The 22,239-nt window shown below is 39.0% G+C and overlaps 1 protein-coding gene across 3 annotated transcripts in view; it reads left to right on the forward strand.

Annotated features, from left to right (window-relative positions):
- The window catches only part of Slain2 (SLAIN motif family member 2), a 58,739-nt gene that overhangs the window by 26,674 nt on the left and 9,826 nt on the right, over window positions 1-22,239 (forward strand). For all 3 annotated transcript variants that reach the window (XM_032917075.1, XM_032917076.1, XM_032917077.1), the window contains exons 3-6: window positions 4,307-4,471; window positions 10,081-10,242; window positions 12,356-12,715; window positions 13,202-13,339. In XM_032917075.1, the coding sequence (XP_032772966.1) occupies window positions 4,307-4,471; window positions 10,081-10,242; window positions 12,356-12,715; window positions 13,202-13,339 (825 nt within the window). The remainder of the gene's footprint in view (window positions 1-4,306; window positions 4,472-10,080; window positions 10,243-12,355; window positions 12,716-13,201; window positions 13,340-22,239) is intronic.

Below are 22,239 nucleotides of genomic sequence, written 5' to 3' on the forward strand. Positions count from 1 at the left end.
TTTTGTTTCAATATGAATTCTCTTTTAGAATGATACTCTGGACCTTGATTTCTATTATATTCAGTCAGCAATCGAGTAAAAAAGATTGTTATAAATCTGTAGACAATGTGAAATGACTAAATTTTAGTCAGATGGTATTATTAGACATTCAGAGTATTTCTAGAAAGCTGGGGAGATGATTCAGTGTGTAAGAACATGTTCTGCATGTAGATTGAGTTAAAATTCCCATTACCCCTGTAGAAAGGCAAGTGTACCGTGGATGTGCCTGAAGTCAGTGCTGTGAGATGGAGGCAGGGGGATTTCTAGGGTTTGGTGGCTGCCAGCAGAGCGTCAGGTTCCGTGAGAGACTCCCATCTCAAAGGAATAAGGCAGAAACTGATAGAACAGCCCTTATCCTTGTTAACCCTCTGCACAGGTACTGGCACATGTGTCTACATAGAACACATATATGCACACAGCACCTAGGTAGTGGGTACTGGTTGGTTTCGTGTGTCAAACCAACCTCCATGAGATCCAGCTGCAAGGCATTTTCTAAACTAGTGATCAAGGGGTGAAGATCCAGCCCCTTGTGGGTGGTGCCATCCCTGGACTGGTGGTCTTAGGTTCTATAAGAAAGCAAGCTGAGCAAACCAGGGGAAGTGAGCCAGTAAGTGAGCCCTTCATGGCCTCTGCATCAGCTCCTGCTTCCTGACCTGCGTGAGTTCCAGTCCTGACTTCCTTTGGTGATGAACAGCAATGAGGCAATGTGGAAGTGTAAGCTGAATAAACCTTTTCCTCTCAACCTGCTCCTTGGTCATGATGTTTCATGCAGGATTACAAACCTTGACTAAGGCAGTGGGCAAGACTGAGTACAGTTTAATTTTAAAACAGGGAGTGGCCTGATTTTGACTCTCAAGTTATGGTTCTCCAGTTCTTGGTTTAAAACAGAATGGGGACATTTGCCAGTTTCCAACCTAGATTTGTGGGATGATAGTAAGGTTGCTGTATCTCAAAAATAGCAATTTTGAATGAAAGATTCTTTGTTTTATTATAACAAGGGTATTTAAGACTAAAAGAAGTGGGAGGTGGGTGGTATGTGTCTGTAATTCTAGTATAGGGTGAAGTAGAAAGATTGAGTTCAAAGCCATACTGGATTGTATATCAACTTCTAAACAAGCCCCGAGACATGACTGGGGCAGTAAGGGGTGAAGAAAGGACAGACAGACCAGCACATGTACAGAAAAACAGGATCCGGTGAGCTGATGGGGCCATACCAACTGTGTGAAAACCTGGAGATGGCTCTGCGATTAAGAACTCTGACTGCTCTTCCAGAAGCCCTGGGCTCGATTTCCATCACCACGTGGCAGCTCACAACTGACTGTAACTCAGGGGATCTGAATTCCTCTTCTGACCTCCAGAGGTACCAGGCATGCACATGGTACACTAACATACATGCAGACAAAATACCCATACATATAAATGATGTTTTTAATTGTGGAGGCATATAAGACAGCTATTCTTAACCAGAACTACATGTTATCAAGCACTATATCTTTTTAACAGCATTTAATCATAGCTACATGCACAGAACAAATTATATAGGTATAATATATTACTTAAAATATGTATGTAATGTATATATTTAAAATAAATATGTAAGTCTTTTTGAAGTAACATCTCACTGTGTAACTTTTGCTGCTTAAAACTCACTTTGTAGACCAGGTTGGCCTTGAACTCAGAGTGCTTCACCTGCCTCTGCTTCATAAGTGTTGGGATCAAACTTGTGTGTTACCATGCCAAGTCACTTTTGACTTCCTAAATGGAAAAATAACCAGTTGCAAGTTTGAACTTTGTAGTATTGAACGTTCTCTTTTCAAGAAGATTTTTTTAAAATATATTTTTGATAAGGCAAAACTTACCTAGAAATTTGAGAGATTATAGTCACCTTGTTCTGGGGTCCTGTGTTCAGCTGGAGTTACAAACAGGCCAACACACTTGTCACATTTACATGGAAGCTAGGCAGTAAACTCCAGCCCTCATTCTTGCACAGCCAGCCCTTTACCCACTGAGAGCCAGCATCGCCTGAGCTTCCCCTTTGAGTTTTTAATGGAGACTTAAGCAAAAGCCTGATTGGAGCATGGACCACTGTGTCAAAGGGTATGATAAACTCGTTAGGGAAACTAGCAAGACCCCTTCTGAAATAGGGATCTTAATCTATCAGATAACATAGGTGAAAAACTTTTTCTTTGTAGCTAGCTCCATGACAGAAAGGGAGGGGAATATTAGAATTTCTAGACTGACCTAGAGAAAGACAAATTCTGATTTCTATCTTTTGAGCTGGGAAGGATTTATAAGGTAAGAACTATGTATAAAGTCAATATATTTAACATCATGGGGGGATTATGAGTAATAAAAGGGATAAATGAGATATGAAGAAATAGAAGGAAGCACCATGAGTGATTTCTAGGTTTTCCACTTGTGTGGCAGGACATGGCTAAGTCAATTTAAAAATGAAAGCATTTCACTGGGGCCTTGCTTACAGTTTCAGAGGGTGAGTCCATAACCATCATGGTTGGGAGCAATGGAGGCGGGCATGGTCCTGGAGCAGTAGTGAAGAGCTTTCAAAATATTACCTGATAGCTCAAGGCAGAAAGCAATACACAACTGGAAGGGTGTGGGCTTTTGAAATTCAAAGCCCATGCCCAGTGACACACCTTTCCAACCAAGCTATGCCTCCTCTAACAAGGCCACACCTCCTCCAAGGCCACACCTCCTCCAACAAGGCCACACCTCCTCCATCAAGGCCACACCTCCTCCAACAAGGCTATGCCTCCTAATCCTTCCCAAACAGTTCCACTAACTAGGATCAAGTATTCAAACATATGAATATATAGAGGCCATTATTATTCAAGCCACCACACCAGTCTAAATGAGGGATCTCCCCTAGGTCCTGTAGGAGAAATTGATTTTAGCAGAAAGATTATAAATTAAATTTGATATGCTGACTCCAGGACACATTGGCCATACCTGTGGGGAAATGTTGACATTAAAGCTCAGAGGAAAATTTGGGACTGAAAACAACTATGGGAATCTTTGGCATAATGATGGTCTTTAGTGTTGTGAAGAACACAGAAGAGGGACATGCTGGTAGTAAGCAAATATAATAAACTAGAGGAAATTGAAATCAGCAGTTGTGCTTCTGTTCAGGTTGGCGTTTCTATGATCATGCTGCATAGCAATACATAGCAAATATATAGAAATTGTGCAATCTCACAGAGAATATGTGTACAATCACATGGTCTAACTAGACAACTGTTTCTTTTTCCTCCTCCTTAAACCGTCCACTGTGCTGTCAGTAGGCAAACCAGAACTTCAGCCATCTAATTTATTTTCCTTTATTCATCTTTCCAGTTTTTAATGTCTGTTCCTTTTTAAAATTCATTTCTAGTCAGTTTATTACCTAGTCTAGTCTATTTATCATGTTTTCTCTCTGATATGACTATATCACAGTGCTCTTTGCTCAAACAACATCCCTTCCCCCTTCTTCCATCCCTCCCCCCAAACAAAAAAAACCCTAATGCTTTAACTTGTTACTGAATAGATTTCATGCTTCTGGGCATAGTGTATCAGGACTTCTATTATGTCTGCTACTTTTTTGGGTGGGGGAGGTGAGAAACAGGGTCTCACTATGTAGTTCTGACTGACCTGGTACTCACTATATAGACTAGGCTGCCCTCAAAATCCAAAAAGATCCACCTGCCTCTTCTTCCCAAATACTGGACCACATCTTACTCAGCTACTTTCCCGAAGCTGCTCCTCCCTATTCTTTACCAACGTAGCTACCCTTCCCTGAGTGCCTGCTATTTTAAGATAATCTCTCTCTGAGCCAATGTCTCTATGTTCTCTGGGATTTGGCTTGTTTGTAAATATTGAAAATGTTCTGTAATGGAAGGAAGAAGTGTCCACTTAAGGATTGATTCGTGTGTGGGGTGTGGTTGCATTTGCTGTTTTAGACCCAACACTGTTAGACTAGCCACCATGATCCTTAAGCTCTGGTTGGATGATAGAGGTGTCACACTTGTGACTTACAGTCAACAGTCACTTATTCTCAGCGTTTGAACCAGTTACAAGTCCAGAGATTGCTGACTCCTGTGAAATTCCTACCCAAGCTGACAGCAGCACTAATCTGTGGACACAGACAGTTATGTAAAAGGCTGTTTAATGGGACATCATGTCCTGACCCATGAATCTTTAGTAAGAAAACTTTTTGAAATGTTAACCTTTTATCAGTTACTAAATTTGATTTTCTTCCTTTTCGTTAATACAGCTCTCAAGAGACAAAATTTATACAATAATCCTTTCAACTCTATGAGTTATTCAAGCCCTTATAGTCCAAATGCCAGTAGCCCTTACAGCAGTGGCTTCAACTCTCCATCCTCAACACCAGTGCGACCTCCCATAGTCAAGCAGCTTATACTTCCTGGAAATTCAGGTAAGGAGTGGCTTACCTGATGGCCGACCTCCGAAAGTCACAACTCATCAGAAGCTTAGGTTCAGTTTATTTATGAAACTGAAGCAGTAGGAGAGAATCTCATTGATGTGCTGTTTTATACTAGTTACTGTACTGAGCAACAGGGATACAAAGGTAAGTTAGTGGCAACCTGTTTTCTGCATATAATTTTCTTTGGTGTTTACCTAAATCTGGTTTTTAAATTAGTATTTAAAATCTGGTTAATTAAACAGGAACACAAATTTGATTCCTTTAACCAATTTACAGCCTGTTGGGGTTATAAAGTTTACAGCCTGTTGGGGTTATAAAGTCTACAGCCCTGTTTTTAAAAGAGGTTTAGTAAGCATTGGTACTACAGTTAATTCAAAGCATAAAGTTCTTTCTGCGTGAATGTACCAAGAGCATCGGGTGCTGTAGTAGATGTGAGGAGGACCGGCTGTGGCCTGGGAGTCTGCCCTGGTCTGCTACTGGCCCTTTGCTTGAGTAGTTCACTCTTCTCTAGCTTACCACATCACTCTTACTGCCGCCGCCTTTAACTTTTTAGTGCGGCTTCCCTTAAAATTGTGAGTGCTGCTTAGCTGTGAGCGTGTGTGCATGTGTGTTTGTGTGCACATGCATGGGGAGTCCACAGGCTGACATTGGGTCTTTTCTTTAGTTTTTCCACCTTAGTTTTGTGATAGGGTCTCTCACTGGGCCTGGAGCTCATGTTTTGGCTAGAGTGGCTGGCCAGTGAGCTCCAGAGTCCCACCTGCCTGTCTGCCCCTCGTGCTAGTTGACAGACGAAGCCCCTCCTCTTCCATTTTGTTTTCCTTTTCATATCTGTATTATTCCCTCTCTAGAGCTCTCCTGACCCATGCTTCCTTTATACTCTGCTGGTTTTCTTCAGCATTCCATGTTTATGAACTCATGCCTGAAGATTTGGAGCTAGAAATGGCAGACAAGAGAACCTGGCATTTGTCTTTCAGTCTTGAGTTATAATCATTCATGATTTGATTTTAGTGTTTACAGCTGAGCAGTATTCCTGTGTCTCTGTGCGTCCCATTTTCACAGTCCATTCATCAACGGAAGGGCATTTAGGCTGTTTCACTCCTGGCTCCATGGGAAGGGCAGCAGTGGGCCTGGCTCAGCAGGTATCTGCAGATACGAGGTCGGGTCTGGTGGGCACAGGCCAAGGAAGGAGATGGTTGACCACACAATAGATTTATTTCTGTCTTTTTGAGGATTTTCCATACTGATTTTCAAAATGGCTGCATCCACAGATTTACATTCCAACCAACAGTGAATGAGGGTTCCTTTCTCTTTCTCCAGTCTTGCCAGCATCTGTCAGTTTTGTTGGTCTTAGTCATTCTGGATGGGGCAAGATGAAATCTCATACTTGTCTTTCTCTAATTGCCAAGGATGAGGAACACTTTGGAGGTACTGTTTAACCATTTGGATTCCTTTTGTGGTCTCTGTTGAGATGCCCAGCCCATGTTTTAATTGAATCATTTGTTTCCTTCATTCTGAATTTCAGGTTCTTTGTCCTGATTATTTAATCCTCTGTCAGGTGTAGCTGGTGAAGATTATCTCCCATTTTGTGGGTTTCTTTGTGACTTGTTGTTCTTAGCTGTACAGAGCTTTTTAGTTTTTTGCTGTTTGTTTTTGTCTATTAACAGGCTCTCTATGTAGCCCTGGCTATCCTGGACCTTACTATGTAGACCAGGATGACCTTAAACTATCAGAAATCCATTTGCTTCTGCCTCTTAAGTGCTGGGGTTAAAGGTGTGTGTCCAATGGCCAGGCTGCTTTTTAGTTTTATAAGGTCCCACTTGTCAATTATTGTATTGGTTGCTGGGCAGCTAGGTCCTTGTCTTAGTCAGGGTTTTGTTGCTGCAGCAAAAAACCATGACCAAAAATCAAGTTGGGGAGGAAAGGATTTATTTGGCTTATGCTTCCATCATTCGAGGAAGTCAGGACAGGAACTCAAGCAGGGCTGGAACCTGGATGCAGGACTTATGGAAGGTGCTGCTTACTGGCCTGTTGTTTCCCATGGCTTGTTCAGTCTGCTTTCTTATAGAACCCAGGACCACCATCAGCCTGGGGATGGCACCACCCACTCTGAGTCTGGCCTTCCCCATTAGTCACTAACTGAGAAAAGGCCTTACAGCTGGGTCTCATGGAGGCATTTCCTCAACTGAGGCTCCTTCTCTGTTGACTCTGGTTTGTGTCAAGTTGACCCACAAAACCAGCCAGTACAGTCCTATACAGAAAGTTTTTTCCAACACTTACATCTTGTAAGATATTGCCTGTTTCCTTAGCAGTGCTGGTATTTCAGGTTTCAAATTAAGGTCTTTGTTCTACTTTGAGCTATTTTTTGTGTAGGATGATAGCAGGTTCAATTTCATTCATCTGAGTAGAGACGAGTAGACACCTTTTTTTTCCCCCAGAACCACTTGTTAAAGATACTGTCTTTTCTTAGTGTGTGTGTGTGGTCTCTTGTCGACTGTCAGGTGGCTGTTAGGAACACTCATGTTTGAGGCCTCTATTTTATTCAGTGGGTCTGCATATCTGTTTTGTGCTATTACCATATTGTTTTATTACTCCAGCTCTGTACTGTATCTTGGGGCCTGGCATGGCACTCCATTCAGTATTACTCTTTCTGTTCTGACTGCTTTGGCGATCCAGGATGTTCTCTGGTTCTATATGAATTTTAGGATTTTTTTTCCTGATTCTGTGATTGAGGTTCTTATTGGATCTGTATGTCATTTTAATAGGATGGCTAGTTTCACTACAGTAATTCTACTGATTGATGAGCATGGCGCCTCTCCATGTTCTCGTGTCTCCATCTCATTCAGAGATTGGAAGTTGTCGTGGAGTCTGTCACCTTGGTTGGGTTTGTGCCAAGATATTTGATTGTTTTGATAATGTAAATGGGCATGTATCCACGACCTCTTTCTCAGTATGTTTGTTGGTGGTGTGTAGAAAGGCTGCTGATTTTTATAAATCAGTTGTGTACTTGTCACTTCCTAAAGTCAGTTGTAAAAGGTTTCTGGTTGAATTTTTTGGGAATTCTTATATATAGTATCATATTATCTGCAAATAGGGATACGTGACTTCTTTTCCTATTTGTATCACTTTAACTCCCTTCTCTTGCCTTGTTCAGGCTGGTGCTTCCGCCACTGTATTAAAAAGGAGTGAGGGCAAGTGGACAACTGCTGTATTCCTGATTTTTATGGGATTCCTTCAAGTTTGTCTCCATTTATGATAATCTTCACGTTAGCCTTGTCATATCTACCCTGTATTTAGGAGGTCCCTTCTAGTCCTACATTCTCTAGGACTTATCATGAAACTGTGTTGGGTTTTGTCAAAGGCTTTTTTTTTTCCCATCTTTTGAGATGATCAAATTATTTTTACCTTTAGGTCCATTTATATATGACTTACGTTTTTTAACTTATATATGTTGTGCCCTCTAAACTTGGATTTCTGGATAAAACTAACATGATCATGGTGGATGACCTTCTTGATAATGTGCCTAGGTTTGCTTGTATTTTATTGAGGGATTTTGATTGCTGCTTTGACCAACTCATCATTCAGTAAGGGGTTGTTTATGCCATGGAAATTTTCTTTTTGGTCTTGTCTAGTTGGGATTTGGTGTGTTTGCCGTATCTGCATCGGTAGATCTTTGCTTGGTTTTGGATCGTTCTCTGATCTTATTAACTCTGGTTTGTGTCACTGACTTAGTATTCCCTCATCTATACCTCTAGTTCAAAGGCTTGGTATTTTGGTGGTGTTGAACATTTCCTGCATGTTCTTTTTTTATGCTTGTATTGTTTATAGTCTTACTTCATCCAAATCCTCTACTTTAAGTCCTAATATTCTTCTGTTGATACATTTCTTCTTCTAAAACTTTCCCCAGAGTTTTCTTACTGGCATATTGAATTTTCAGTTCCATCTTCATTTTAGCTTGTGTCTGTTTAGTTCTATCTCTTTGTTGCATTCAGTTTTTAAATCTTAAATTATCTTTGTCATTTTATCCAGCTGTGTATTTATATTTTCTTAGACATCACTCAGGCATTGTTGTTAACCTTTTAGAGGTCAAAGGATTTTTTTGAATTCCTTGACAAAGTTTATGGTTATCCTTTTAAATTCTGTGTTTTGGAGTTTATCTAGGGAACACTTAACGTAGTTCTAGTGGGTTTAAAGAAAGATGTGCTGTCTTGGCCATTCATGTTGTTCTTGTATTTGCAATTTGAGTTGAACATGTGGACTTCTTTATTTTTGTATCTTATGCAATAATCTGGCTGATCTGAGCTAGGCCAGGTGAAGGTAGTTAGCGGATAACCTGTCTCGTTACCATTGCAAAGATGGTCTCCAAACCACCAGTCTGGAGCTGGGGCTTTGGGTGTGGAGATGGCGTCAAGAAGAGAGGGAAGGATGGTATCGCCAGTCAAAGATGGCTGTCCACAGAGCAGGTCACCGATCTGAAGGTCAGCCCATGGGCATGAAGATGGCTACAGACAGAAGGGTAAAAATGGGGTCTGCAAAGAGAAGAAGCTACTTCCTTACAAACATGCTTCCTGGACAAAGAGGGACCTTAGGTGGCTTGTGGATGGTTAACTGTGATGGTGAATGTTTTTGGAAAACTAGGTGTATTACATGCCTATAACCCTAGCACTTGGGAGGCTGAGGCGGGAGGACTGGAAGTTGGAGGTTAGCCTAGGCTGCGTAGTGAGTTCAAGGAAAGTTTATATTACAAAGTAGAACCCTGTCTCAAAGAAACAAAAGCAGAGAGCCATTGAAGAAGGCTTAGCCTTCCTAAGAAACACACTGAATTCTTATGTATATTTCTTGCTCCTGTAGTTTTCTCCTTTTGGTTTGGTATTATAGAATACTTTTTTTTTTTTAAATGTACTAATTTTCTTGCTACGGTCTATTGTTCTTTACTAGTTTGGCAAGCGTGGCATCATGTAGGATAAATTAACTTAGTATTCTTTGGAGAGGGCTGGTTTTTAAATGTTTAAAAAATTACTTTTTTCAAATTAAGTGTGTTGTTTAGGGAAAGTACTTTTTTTCTTCAAGGAAAAGATTATGATGCTGCTAATGACAGAATTTGAGAGGCGAAAACACTGTACTCATCTACTTACAGAATGGTTTCCCTGACTGTCTTATAAAAGTTGAAATTCTCTGGCCCAATGGCTCACAAAGGGTCACCTAAAACTACTGGAAAACATAGATACTTGCATTATAATTCATAACTGCAGCAAAATTGCAGTTACGAAGTAGCAACAAAAAGAATGTTATGGTCACCACAACATGTGGGGTCACTAGAGCATGGACTGTGTTAAAGGGCTGCAGCAGTAAGAGGGTTGAGAGCCACTGGTCTAGCCTGTAGTTACTGTGTATGCAGCACTTGCGGAAAGCTTAACTATCTGTGGGACTTGTTATACTTTTTTCTCCTAATGAGGTCAGTATCTAATTTTAGTTTTGGGGAATTTTGTAAATGGCAGAATAAAACCCAAATCAAAGGATGTCATTATTTGGCTAATTGTACCAAATGTTTTAGCTTAGTTTTTTTCTTTCAAGATTTGATGTGTTTTTTCCTTTTCCTAAAGGTAACTTCAAGAGCTCATCAGATAGAAACCCTCCACTCAGCCCTCAGTCCTCTATAGATAGTGAGTTAAGTGCTTCAGAATTAGATGAAGATTCAATTGGATCCAACTATAAGCTAAATGACGTAACCGATGTGCAGATTCTAGCCCGGATGCAGGAAGAAAGTAAGTTTTCATTCTTAAAAGTTGAGAGTTTTGTTACTACACAGATTATTGTATATGTTCACTTTATTATGCATCTTAAAGTGTTATAAGTGAAACATAGTAAGATGACGAAAGTATAAACATTTCAGAGACCAGTGCCACATATGTACTTGCTTTCAAATTGTATTTTACATAAGACAGCTTGGCTGTAGGAAGGATAAGAAAGGTCTGTGAGTGGTGTTTGTATCCCGTGCAGTTTGTATTGGCTCTTGCCGCTGTAATTGTTACTCTTCTGTGTCTTAAATACCTAGAAAGCCTTTTATCTTTTCATTTATTACTCTTCCATGAAACTGTGGTATCTCAGTCACACTGGACCCCGTAAGTCTCTAATGTCGCCCCTGGTGCCCTCAAGGTATCCACAGGCAAAACCCTTTCATACTTTCTGAGGATGGATACCCTGGCTCTCTTTGAATGCAGGAGGGCAGCGGTGCTGTTCCTGCACATGTGTATACTGTAGGATGCCACACGATGAACTCTGACCCTGCAGCCTTTCAGTGAAGTGCATGTCAGAGTCCTGACAGTGGCCGAGCATGCGGACCACAGCTAACAAATTGAAGAGCTTTGCTTGTACCTACTGCATGATGTCTGTAAGATATGTTGTAAGCCTTGTCAAGCTGTAGGTCTTAGGAAACTGCAGACGGTTTCCTACTCCACTGGATCATTTCCACTTTATTATGACTTCCCCTAGAAAGATGCAGAGTTTCATGCGGCCTTGATTCCTTAACCCAAAGCACTGACCACACAGAACTTTCTTCTGTGGTTTTCCCTCTCCCCACTGAGTCAGGGTAGGGTCAGTAAGATGCTAGTTACATGCACAGCAAAGAGAATGCCGCCTAATTCTGCATCTTAGAGCAAACTCAGGTTTTACTTGGAACTCTGACTTCTGTGGAGAGTTCTGCAGGCTACTTTCTGTAGTTTTGACACTGTATTTGGGAGCAAATAGTAGAAATCATAACTTTTTATACCTAGTAGTTCTTTCTAAGCCATTATGCTAGAAAATTGAGGACATCTCCCTGCCCTCTCTTTTTAAAGCTATGGTTTTATTCTTACAGCATGGTTCATTAAGATGTATATACAGTAGTTAAAAATTAGAATTACATATTTGAGCTGTTGCCTGGCTAAGTGCCTTTGTTTTTACAGTGAGAAATGCAAAATACTATGTTGATTGTGACTTGCTTAAAGTTCTCCCTTGTTACTGGAGAGGCTGCATTGGGTTCTGACTTCCTTTCTAAAGCAGTGTTCTCTATTGCCTTGCTGTCTTGTTACTGCTCTGTACTGCAGTAAGTAACTCGTTCACTTCTGTGCATCCCAGACCACAGGGCTACGTAAACCTAGCAGTTCTAAGGATTTGGAGGGGTTGCTTGCCCTTTATTTTGTAGTTCATGGGGATCCACCTCATGTTTGCTCTGCCACTGCACTCCTTTTACAGGAGTTTTACTGGTTTTAAAAGATACCCTGGAACTCACCCCTTCGATAGCAGTTTCTGTGCAAAAAGGTTTGAATCTGCCTTTGCACTCCCTTTAGTGGATGCCAGGAGCAAGCAGGACTTGCTGATGATGCACCTAGATTCCTTCCCCTCCTTATGATGTTAGAGGTTTGTATGCTGGCTACTGCAGTCTGCTCAGTGTCTGCATGGCTCTCCCTCAGTGCTCCTTCAATCCAGGTTTGGGGTTCTGTGTTTACAGCAGAACTGCTTTTTGTTTTGTTTTGTTTTTAATTTATGGCTTTACCTTGCTACTTAAGACTCCAGAGTAAGAAGTCTTACAAGTAAGCAAACAATACATTTTCATTCAGTTTAAAAATAACTTTGGGATGTAATTTATGCAACTTTATAGAGAAGAATTTTAGAAGTAGAAAAGGAATTTTTCTTTATATTTTACATCCTAAGTTGAATTTCTCAATAATAAATCATTAACTTCATTTTTTGATATTTAAATGTTTGAAAATATAGTCAAAGAGGGGTTGGGGATTTAGCTCAGCGGCAAGCGCAAGGCCCTGGGTTCAGTCCCCAGCTCCGATAAAAAGAAAAAAAAGATATAGTCAAAGAAATAAACAAAGCATTTGTCGTTGCTAGGTCTCCGGCAAGAGTATGCAGCCACCACCTCTCGTCGCAGCTCAGGCTCATCTTGCAACTCCACGAGGCGGGGCACGTTCAGCGATCAGGAACTGGATGCACAGAGCTTGGATGATGAAGACGACAGCATGCACCATGCCGTGTACCCTGCTGTTAATAGGTTTTCTCCATCCCCACGGAATTCACCCCGACCATCTCCTAAGCAGTCGCCTCGAAATTCACCTCGTTCACGGTCTCCTGCCCGGGGAATAGAATACAGTAGAGCATCCCCACAGCCTATGATTAGCCGCTTGCAGCAGCCTCGCCTTTCCCTCCAAGGCCATCCCACAGATTTACAGACGAGCAATGTTAAAAACGAAGGTAAAACAGCAGAGCTTGGGAAAGAGATGTCCACATTTTAGTGTAAAAAGAATGCATTTATTTCCCCACAATGGTTTTATTTCAAACGGGTAGTCATGATTACTGTTTCATTAATGTAAACATGAGGAGAAAGTAAATTTAACTTTATGAAACTAATTATCTGTCAGTTACTAATATGTGTCTCCAGCCCAGATGCAGGGCTAAGTGGGCATGGGAAGTTTTAAGGGTTTGCTTTATTTTATTCAGGGAGTGGCCTTTGTTTAGGTTTGATTATGTAATTTATAGTTTCTATAAGGGTTCTTTATTTCATACATTTATAATCTCTGGGTTTGCTTTTTTCTTATATAATTAGCTGTTACTTCTTCAGCATACAGAAAGAAATGTTTAAAGTATTTTATTTTGAATTATACTTAATATTTTAGTTACCTATCCAAAAGAGTGCTTTGATTTAATTATTATTATTTATTTAAAATCTCATTGTTATAGAAAAACTTAGACGCAGTCTTCCAAACCTATCCCGAACATCGAACACACAGGTTGACTCCGTGAAAAGCAGTAGAAGTGACTCCAATTTTCAAGTGCCAAATGGAGGAATACCTCGAATGCAGCCTCAGGCTTCAGCCAGTAAGTACCCTCCTGACACTGACATGTCAGTCAGAAGCAGAAAGGGGAATTATAGAGACTGACTTTGTGCGGATTCAAGTCATCGCTACAGTACGGCAAGGTAGTGCAGAGGTCAAGGCACTTGGCAGTCTAACCTCTATACCTGCACTGTGGTGTGTACTCCACTCCCTCCCACCCTCCCCTGCCCAGTAACTGAACATATATTTTTAAATAAAAAGTAAAGTAAAATTAAAAAGATAATATTGCAAGAAAAATTTAAGATTACCTCAAAATATTTAATTTAACCAGTTTTTAAAACTCCATGACCCTCTTGCTAAAGGTCATCGTTTTGTTTTGTTTTCTGGGGTTTTTTTGTTTGTTTGTTTTGTTTGTTTTGAGATACGTCTCTCCATGTAGGCCTGGCTTTCCTGGAACTCAAAATGTAAACCAGGGTGGCCTTAAATGCACAGAGATCCTCCTGCCTTTGCTCCCCCTTGTGATGGGAGTAAAGGTTTGTTCCACCACTCCCAATTAAGATCATCCTTTTTAATACTTAATGCTGTGTAATTTAAGACTATTAAGGAATGCATATTGTACTACCATAGAAATGCCTGTATTTATTTAACAGAATTCTTGTCACAAAATAAAAAGTCAAGCATTTATTATACATAGACTGAATAAAAATTTTTGAAGTCTTATTTTTAAAGGATTTGTTTTTATTTATAAAAGTAATGCAGTCACTGTCCAAATACTACCTTTAGCAAATAGATTTTCTTTAAAAACCTCTCCTTTTTGATTTCCAGATATAGAGGTAGTACTTAAAGAGTGTGCATGAGGCCCTGGATTTTATCCCCGATGCCACAGAAGTAAAACAAAATTATAGTTTACTATTACGTATTTTAAGCAGTGTAATAGTAAACGTAATTGGTTGTTCAATAGTACAGTCTATTAAATCTGTATAGCAAAAATTAACTTGTGAGTTTTCTTTGCAGAACAAAAGTATTTTATAAGGATTGTATAATTTCACTTAATATCTATATCTGTTCATATGATGGTTTTAGTTTTTATTTGATTAATCTCTGTCTGCCAAGAATGCATTTGTAAGCAGTATAATATTTAATCAACATAGATATCAGATTAATCCATATTTCTTATTTGACTTGTAATACAGATTAAAATTTGAGGTAATAAATTACTAAAACCATTATTTTTTAAGGATAAATCATCTTTTTAATAGAATTGTTTGGGAAATTAATTATCGAGTTAAATCTGAACTACAGACAGCGCGTATGAGGTTCAGTCGTGGCATAGTAGTGCGTGCCTTTATTCCCATCATCCCAGAGGCAGACCAGGCAGATCTCTGAGGTCAAGTCTAGCCTGGTCTGGAGAGTGAGACCTCACTAAACTTTTATTCTGGATGACTTGATGAATATCATTAACCCATGAATATGACAGGTCTTTCTTCACGAAGGTAATTTTTTTCAATCTTTATTTATAATGAATGTTTGTCTTTATTTTTGACAAGTATTGTGACAGGACATTTCTACTCTAGCATGACATAGATTCCTTGAAAGATTGAAATTTGTTCTGTATCATACATTAAAAGTGAGATTGAGAGGAGTAAATAGCACTGGAACGTAAAACTTAAATCCAAGCAACTTTTTTCACGGAGCATTAACTAAGTAGTAGACCCTACAGAGGTAAAAATAGCTGTCACAGTAAACCATGTGACTCCTAACAAAAAGCGCCACACACTCAAAACCCTGTGAAGGGCCATTTAATGAAAAGATGGGTGAGACCAGTAAGTGCTACAGAGTCACATGCAGCATAAAGGACCAAAAATAAGGGCTGGAGAGACGGCTCAGCGGTTAGAGCACTGACTACTCTTCCAGAGGTCCTGAGTTCAAATCCCAGCACCCACATGGTGGGTCACGGCCATCTGTAATGGGATCCAGTGACCTCTGGTGTGTCTGAAGACAAGGACAGTGTACTCATATACATAAAATAATATAATAAAATAAATAATTCTTTTTAAAAAAGAAGACCAAAGCAGTGCACAGTGATAACTTCAAGTCAGATCGGCTAAACAGAGCCTAAGTACATGGTGCAAGATAGCTGCACATTAGCAGCATCTGTGCATTGCATTAAGGGCTGCGGTTTGAGACGTTTGCCGCTTACCAACTAAGGTAGACGCGAGTATGTAATCAAACCAATCAAGGGTTCTGGAGAGATGGCTTTTAATTAAGAGCACTGGGTCTTCCAGGAGACCTGAGTTTCATTCCCAGCATCCACATGACTGCTCACAACCATCTGTAACTCCATTCCAGGATATCCAGTGCCCACTTCTGGCCTTCGTGAGCACCAGGTGTGCATGTGGTGCACGGATGCAGGCAAATAGCCATACTTAGTTAAAAACATGTCGTTTTAAATGAACTCTTGGAATTACTTGTATGTAATATAAATAACCCTCCTGTGGTTATAAATCTTAATAAATGGCAGGTTAGTGTTGACCCAGCTCCAGAGCGTGACGGCTTCTTTAGAGATTTGTTATATCCATGGTTCATTACCAAGATGTGAAGATCATACGGAAATACTGCTTTTTTTCTTCTGCCTTTAAGACTACAATTTAAAGCACTATAGAAAAATGTTACTCAAGATTTTTATATGCCTTATTCTACTGGACATATACTAAAATGTTTTTGGTTTTTTATAAAAGATAAACTTAATGAATTTAAGTAAAATTTGACCTCTGTTATCCCTGAAATAGAGTATGGTGAATTTTATGTTTTTAAACCCACAAGTTAATTTGACACATGAAGATATCCTGTTTCTGGGGGCTTCTCCCTCAGATACGTCACTGATGCCGCTAAAAGCCTGCAGTGTTAGTGGAGGTGAAGTACGGTTTTCAGTTGTAATCCTCACAGGCACTAGAGCCATGCTGTTATAGCTGCTCCTCACAGAGCTGAGACTGCCTTGGCACTGGCCTTCTAGGACGGGATTGTATTTAGTTTGAATTAATAAGGTTGGGATTTTTCAAAATTCTACATGATAAATCTCCAAATAGCCTCCTGTGTAAAACTAGTTCTGCAGCTTCATGGCAACAAAAGGACAAACAGATTGGGAGCTTAGGACTGGAGTAATACACTAAATGTCGACAGAAAATATATTAAACCCTGCGATAATTATCTGCTTTCTCTAGCAGGATTGTCATTATACAGTCATACTATTATTGATAATTAAATGAATAGGAAAAACATAGTTTTCCAGTTACTAGTTTAGCACGTGGAAAATATATGTGCAGTTTTACAAAGTTGCATTTCAGCATTTGATAAAAATAGTACAGGCAGAAGACTTGGACCATCACCTTTTTTAAAATTGGATATATACTTGTTCTTTCTTACATTCACGGCTACAGTAACACTTACTTATAATTTAAAATGTCCACACAAGCACTGCACAAATGTATTTGAAAAATAGAAAATCCAGAATATTGACAAGCTTAAAACTTAATTTTAAGTATACTGTATAAAAATTTAGATTTTTGTTATATGTTAATAGATCAGAGTTACCTATTTTCTTGAAGTTTTAAATGTTTTTGATAGATAAAATATATATGTAATAATGCTTTATGTAGAAAATTCTTTAAAACAAAGTTTTTATACTTTTTTACTTTGATATATGCTATCAAAGTAGATAGAACAGTATATAGAAAGATATAATAGCAGTTTTTATGTATCTTATACAGTGAATTGATATATTGCTTTAAGAACTTTGGTTACTGGTCTAACGTTCGTTTTGTCTTAAGTAATTCCTTCTTCAGCTGTGAATGGTAACGCTTTGGTCTCATCTGCTGGTCTGCATGAAGCTAACTGTGCCAGGCTGCTGATTCCCACCCATGGGCCACTTCTTAGCCTTGTCACTATGCCAGTCACTGTCTTATTCGCTTACTTGCTATGGCTGCATTATTGTGGATGCTGGCATTCAAATATGAGGATTATGGCAGTGCTGATAATATTTTCAACTTTCATACTTGTAAAATATGAGTAACTTAAAAAGTTTAAGAAAACCAGAGCATTTAAGAAACCAGAACAGGTTTGGTTTTTTGTTTTTGTTTTTCACAACTAAAGGAAGAGGACTTTAATCAAAGGTAGAATTTCTTTAAGAAACAATGGCTTACGTTCTAACATCATTAGAGTATGGATTTAAGTTTAGTTTTCAGAAAAATACAGGTTATCACCAGCTGGTCAGTGAGAAAAAGAATAGGTGAAGCCCTCAAGACTCCGTAGTGGTTTTTTATATCTGAAGTCTCCTTACTGTTTTATAATGCCTGGGGTATGTTTACATGTGTTATAGCATGGGAGCTTCACAAATACACATTTATTTTGTAGAGAGCAGATATGCATGTAATCAAGTACATTATGCAGGCTCACACAACTAAGACCAAACTGCTCCCTCTCCCAGCACCCCTGCTACTATCTGAAGACCTCTTCTCGCCTAATGAGCGTGCATAGGCCTCTTGGAAAACACTCCCAGATGGCTCTGTTGGGGTGTGGGCTAAAGTGAACCCTAGACAATTCGCGCAGAACAGGAGTAGTTTTACCTAGGACACAGATTATGACCCAGAGAGGAGCTGTGGAGGACCAATACCATGCTCTGCTCTGCTCTGGAAGGATCCAGGGCACTTGATAACTTTTGTGTGGCTGGTCTTCTGAGGTTCACAAGGAAGGGATTTCCTTGAGGTGTCACCTACTACCAATGCACTAATGGTTATTCTCCAGTTTTGCATTACTTTAAAGCATTAGTTAAACTATATTACATGCAATAATTATATAATTGGCTAATCTAAGACTAGTAAAATATTTAAGGACTGTCAATTTAATAAGTAATATTGGATCCCTTATCTTAATCAAGAGAATTTTATAAATGACTTGATTTGGGGCCTTTACCAGTAGCATTAACTACATTTTAGAGTGGAGACCCATACTCTTATTGTTTTAAGTGTCTCAATTGACATTTTTATAAACATATGCAAGTTTAAGAGCCACTTATTTTGGCTAAAGTTTTGTAAAACTTTGACTGAAAAGGATATAATTTATTTAAAAAATAAATATATACATTTAAATCTCTACATTTTGTACATTTGTCAGTCACTTGTGTGCTAATTATTTGGTAGAAATGATTGAGTTATGAGATAATCCTAGCACTGGGGATTTATATGTGAGACTATACCACAACCAAGGATTTATATGTGAGACAGTCTATACCATAACCAAGGATTTATATGTGAGACAGTCTATACCATAGCCAAGGATTTATATGTGAGACAGTCTATACCACAACCAAGGATTTATATGTGAGACAGTCTATACCACAACCAAGGATTTATATGTGAGACAGTCTATACCATAGCCAAGGATTTATATGTGAGACAGCCTATACCATAGCCAAGGATTTATATGTGAGACAGTCTATACCATAGCCAAGGATTTATATGTGAGACAGTCTATACCATAGCCAAGGATTTATATGTGAGACAGTCTATACCATAACCAAGGATTTATATGTGAGACAGTCTATACCATAGCCAAGGATTTATATGTGAGACAGTCTATACCATAACCAAGGATATACCATAACCAAGGATTTATATGTGAGACAGTCTATACCATAGCCAAGGATTTATCTGTGAGACTATACCATACAAGATTTATATGTGAGACAGTCTATACCATAGCCAAGGATTTATATGTGAGACAGTCTATACCATAACCAAGGATTTATATGTGAGACAGTCTATACCATAGCCAAGGATTTATATGTGAGACAGTCTATACCATAGCCAAGGATTTATATGTGAGACAGTCTATACCATAGCCAAGGATTTATATGTGAGACAGTCTATACCATAGCCAAGGATTTATATGTGAGACAGTCTATACCATAGCCAAGGATTTATATGTGAGACAGTCTATACCATAACCAAGGATTTATATGTGAGACAGTCTATACCATAGCCAAGGATTTATATGTGAGACAGTCTATACCATAACCAAGGATTTATATGTGAGACAGTCTATACCATAACCAAGGATTTATATGTGAGACAGTCTATACCATAACCAAGGATTTATATGTGAGACAGTCTATACCATAACCAAGGATTTATCTGTGAGACAGTCTATACCATAACCAAGGATTTATATGTGAGACAGCCTATACCATAGCCAAGGATTTATATGTGAGACAGTCTATACCATAGCCAAGGATTTATATGTGAGACTATACCATAACCAAGGATTTATATGTGAGACAGTCTATACCATAACCAAGGATTTATATGTGAGACAGTCTATACCATAACCAAGGATTTATATGTGAGACAGTCTATACCATAACCAAGGATTTATATGTGAGACAGTCTATACCATAACCAAGGATTTATATGTGAGACAGTCTATACCATAACCAAGGATTTATATGTGAGACAGTCTATACCATAACCAAGGATTTATATGTGAGACAGTCTATACCAGCAGCCTATACCATAGCCAAGGATTTATATGTGAGATATTTATATAGACAGTCTATAAGGATTTATATGTACATAGTCTATACCATAAAGGATTTATATGTGAGACAGTCTATACCATACCAAGGATTTATATGTGACAGTCTATACCAGACAGATTTCTATACCATAACCAAGGATTTATATGTGAGAGTCTATACCATAGTCAAGGATTTATCAAGAGTTTATGTGAGACACCTATACCATACCAAGGATTAGCCAGAGTTTAAGGACAGTCTATTATATGAGACAGTCAAGGATTTATATGTGATAACTATACCATAGCCAAGGATTTATATGTGAGACAGTCTATACCATAGCCAAGGATTTATATGTGAGACAGTCTATACCATAACCAAGGATTTATATGTGAGACAGTCTATACCATAGCCAAGGATTTATATGTGAGACAGCCTATACCATAGCCAAGGATTTATATGTGAGACAGTCTATACCATAGCCAAGGATTTATATGTGAGACAGCCTATACCATAAGCCAGAGATGCTATGGAAGCAGAGGAGAGGCAGCAGGTTGAGCATGGAGGCCTTGATGACCTGAGTTCATGATGAAAAGAGAAAAATGACTCCTGTAAATTGTCCTTGGACATATATACACCATGGCACACCTTATGTGCTTGTGCACATACTAATTCAGAATAATATTTATTAAAAATGCCTTATAGTTTGTCAACATATGATCGTTTGCTTTTCTCTTGTCATTTATACCTGAGAGTACCTCTGTCTGTTATTCAAAACTTGGCATTCCCAATCTCAGCGTTCTCTTCTATTGTTTCTTCCTCTATGTGGAATGCCTTCTCCAGAGCCCCACATGGCTCCTCTCCATTTGATCTGTGAGCATATGTCATCTTCAGGGAATCTTTATGGATTACCCTGTGTATAATGCCACTCTGGTCTCCTCTTCCTTCTGTCCTACTTACTTTCCTGCCTAGCAGCCATTACTATCTGGAAACCTATGGATTTTGCTACTTTATTTTCATTCTCCCCTTTTCTAAGTATTTCATTAGAAGAAGAAAAGTTCCTAGTGGGCTATTGAGTTTATTTTACCCAGAATACATGGGATGGATGGATAGATGGATGGATGGACAGATGGACGGACATTTGAACAAATAGCCGAATAGCATTTAATGATAGTATCCTATAATTTTGTGGTTATAGGTATAAAGTAACAGACTTTTTTCCTCCAAGTCTGGAGAAGTCTTTGCTTGTTTGCCTGACCATGCGTGAATTATATTAGCATCAAACACTATGTTGCTATAATAAGGTTTGAAGTGCTAGAAAATTAGAAATTTTTCTTCTAATTTAAAAACATTTTCTGTTTTAAAAGTTGGTTATCTCAAGGAGGACATAGGAGTGCTTTGGCTTTGATAGACATAATGGGATTTCAGCCTTTGTCTCTGATATCCCTTTATCCTCCGATGATCAGTTTTTATGCCCTCCTTAGATGGTCTTGTAGGTCTAGAACTTGGAGCTTTTGTTGCTTCTATTTTATTCTTCAGAACATAATGTGTTAAAGTGTGGAGCGTGTACTGTGACCAGCGGAATGGCAGTTTAGAGGTACTTAACTAGGTGACTGGAATGGGACAGGGTAACTTTGAATTACAGTAGTTGGCACTGTTTCACCCTGAGCAGCTCTGAGCTGTCTTCCGTCCCAGTTTTGGAAGTTTCAGTATAGTTAATAGACCAGAAGTTTGAGGGTGATCTTAGCAGTCCTTGTTGATCACATTACAAAGCAGGCGTCCTAGCTGGTCTCCATCCACACACACACACACACTCCATCCCTCACACACACACACACACACACACACACACACACACACACACACACACACACACACACACACACACACCAGAATATGAATTAGTTGGATTTTACAGCAAGGTAACACAATAAAGATGCCAGGTTATGATAGGATTTACCTGGTTCTGAGTTTTCTGAGTTTTCTTCTCCTTTTTGAGAAATTACTGTTTGATTTTGGAGTAATTCATCTACCAATAATTGCTTTGCCAAAATGTGTGGTGTTTTTCCTTTCTTGCATTGAATGAGTATTGTGTGTTTTCTATTTTATTTCTATAGTATTTTCTATTCCGTGTGCTGTGTTCACCATGTTGATCCTTATGCTTTCATTCTTTGCACCTATAGCATGTTTGCTGGTGGCTTGTTTTCTCTTTGATACTCCAGCCAATTGACATATTAGAGGGTTTTTTTAATCTACAAAAAAAACAAAAAAACAAAAAAAACCCTAGTTCTAAAAATATGCAGTGGCACTAAGATTTCTGCCCCTTTTCTTTTGCAAATTAATGCACGGAGCATCACTTGAACACTCCTGCGCTT

This window comes from Rattus rattus, chromosome 11 (assembly GCF_011064425.1).
Source record: "Rattus rattus isolate New Zealand chromosome 11, Rrattus_CSIRO_v1, whole genome shotgun sequence".
NCBI lineage: Eukaryota > Metazoa > Chordata > Mammalia > Rodentia > Muridae > Rattus > Rattus rattus.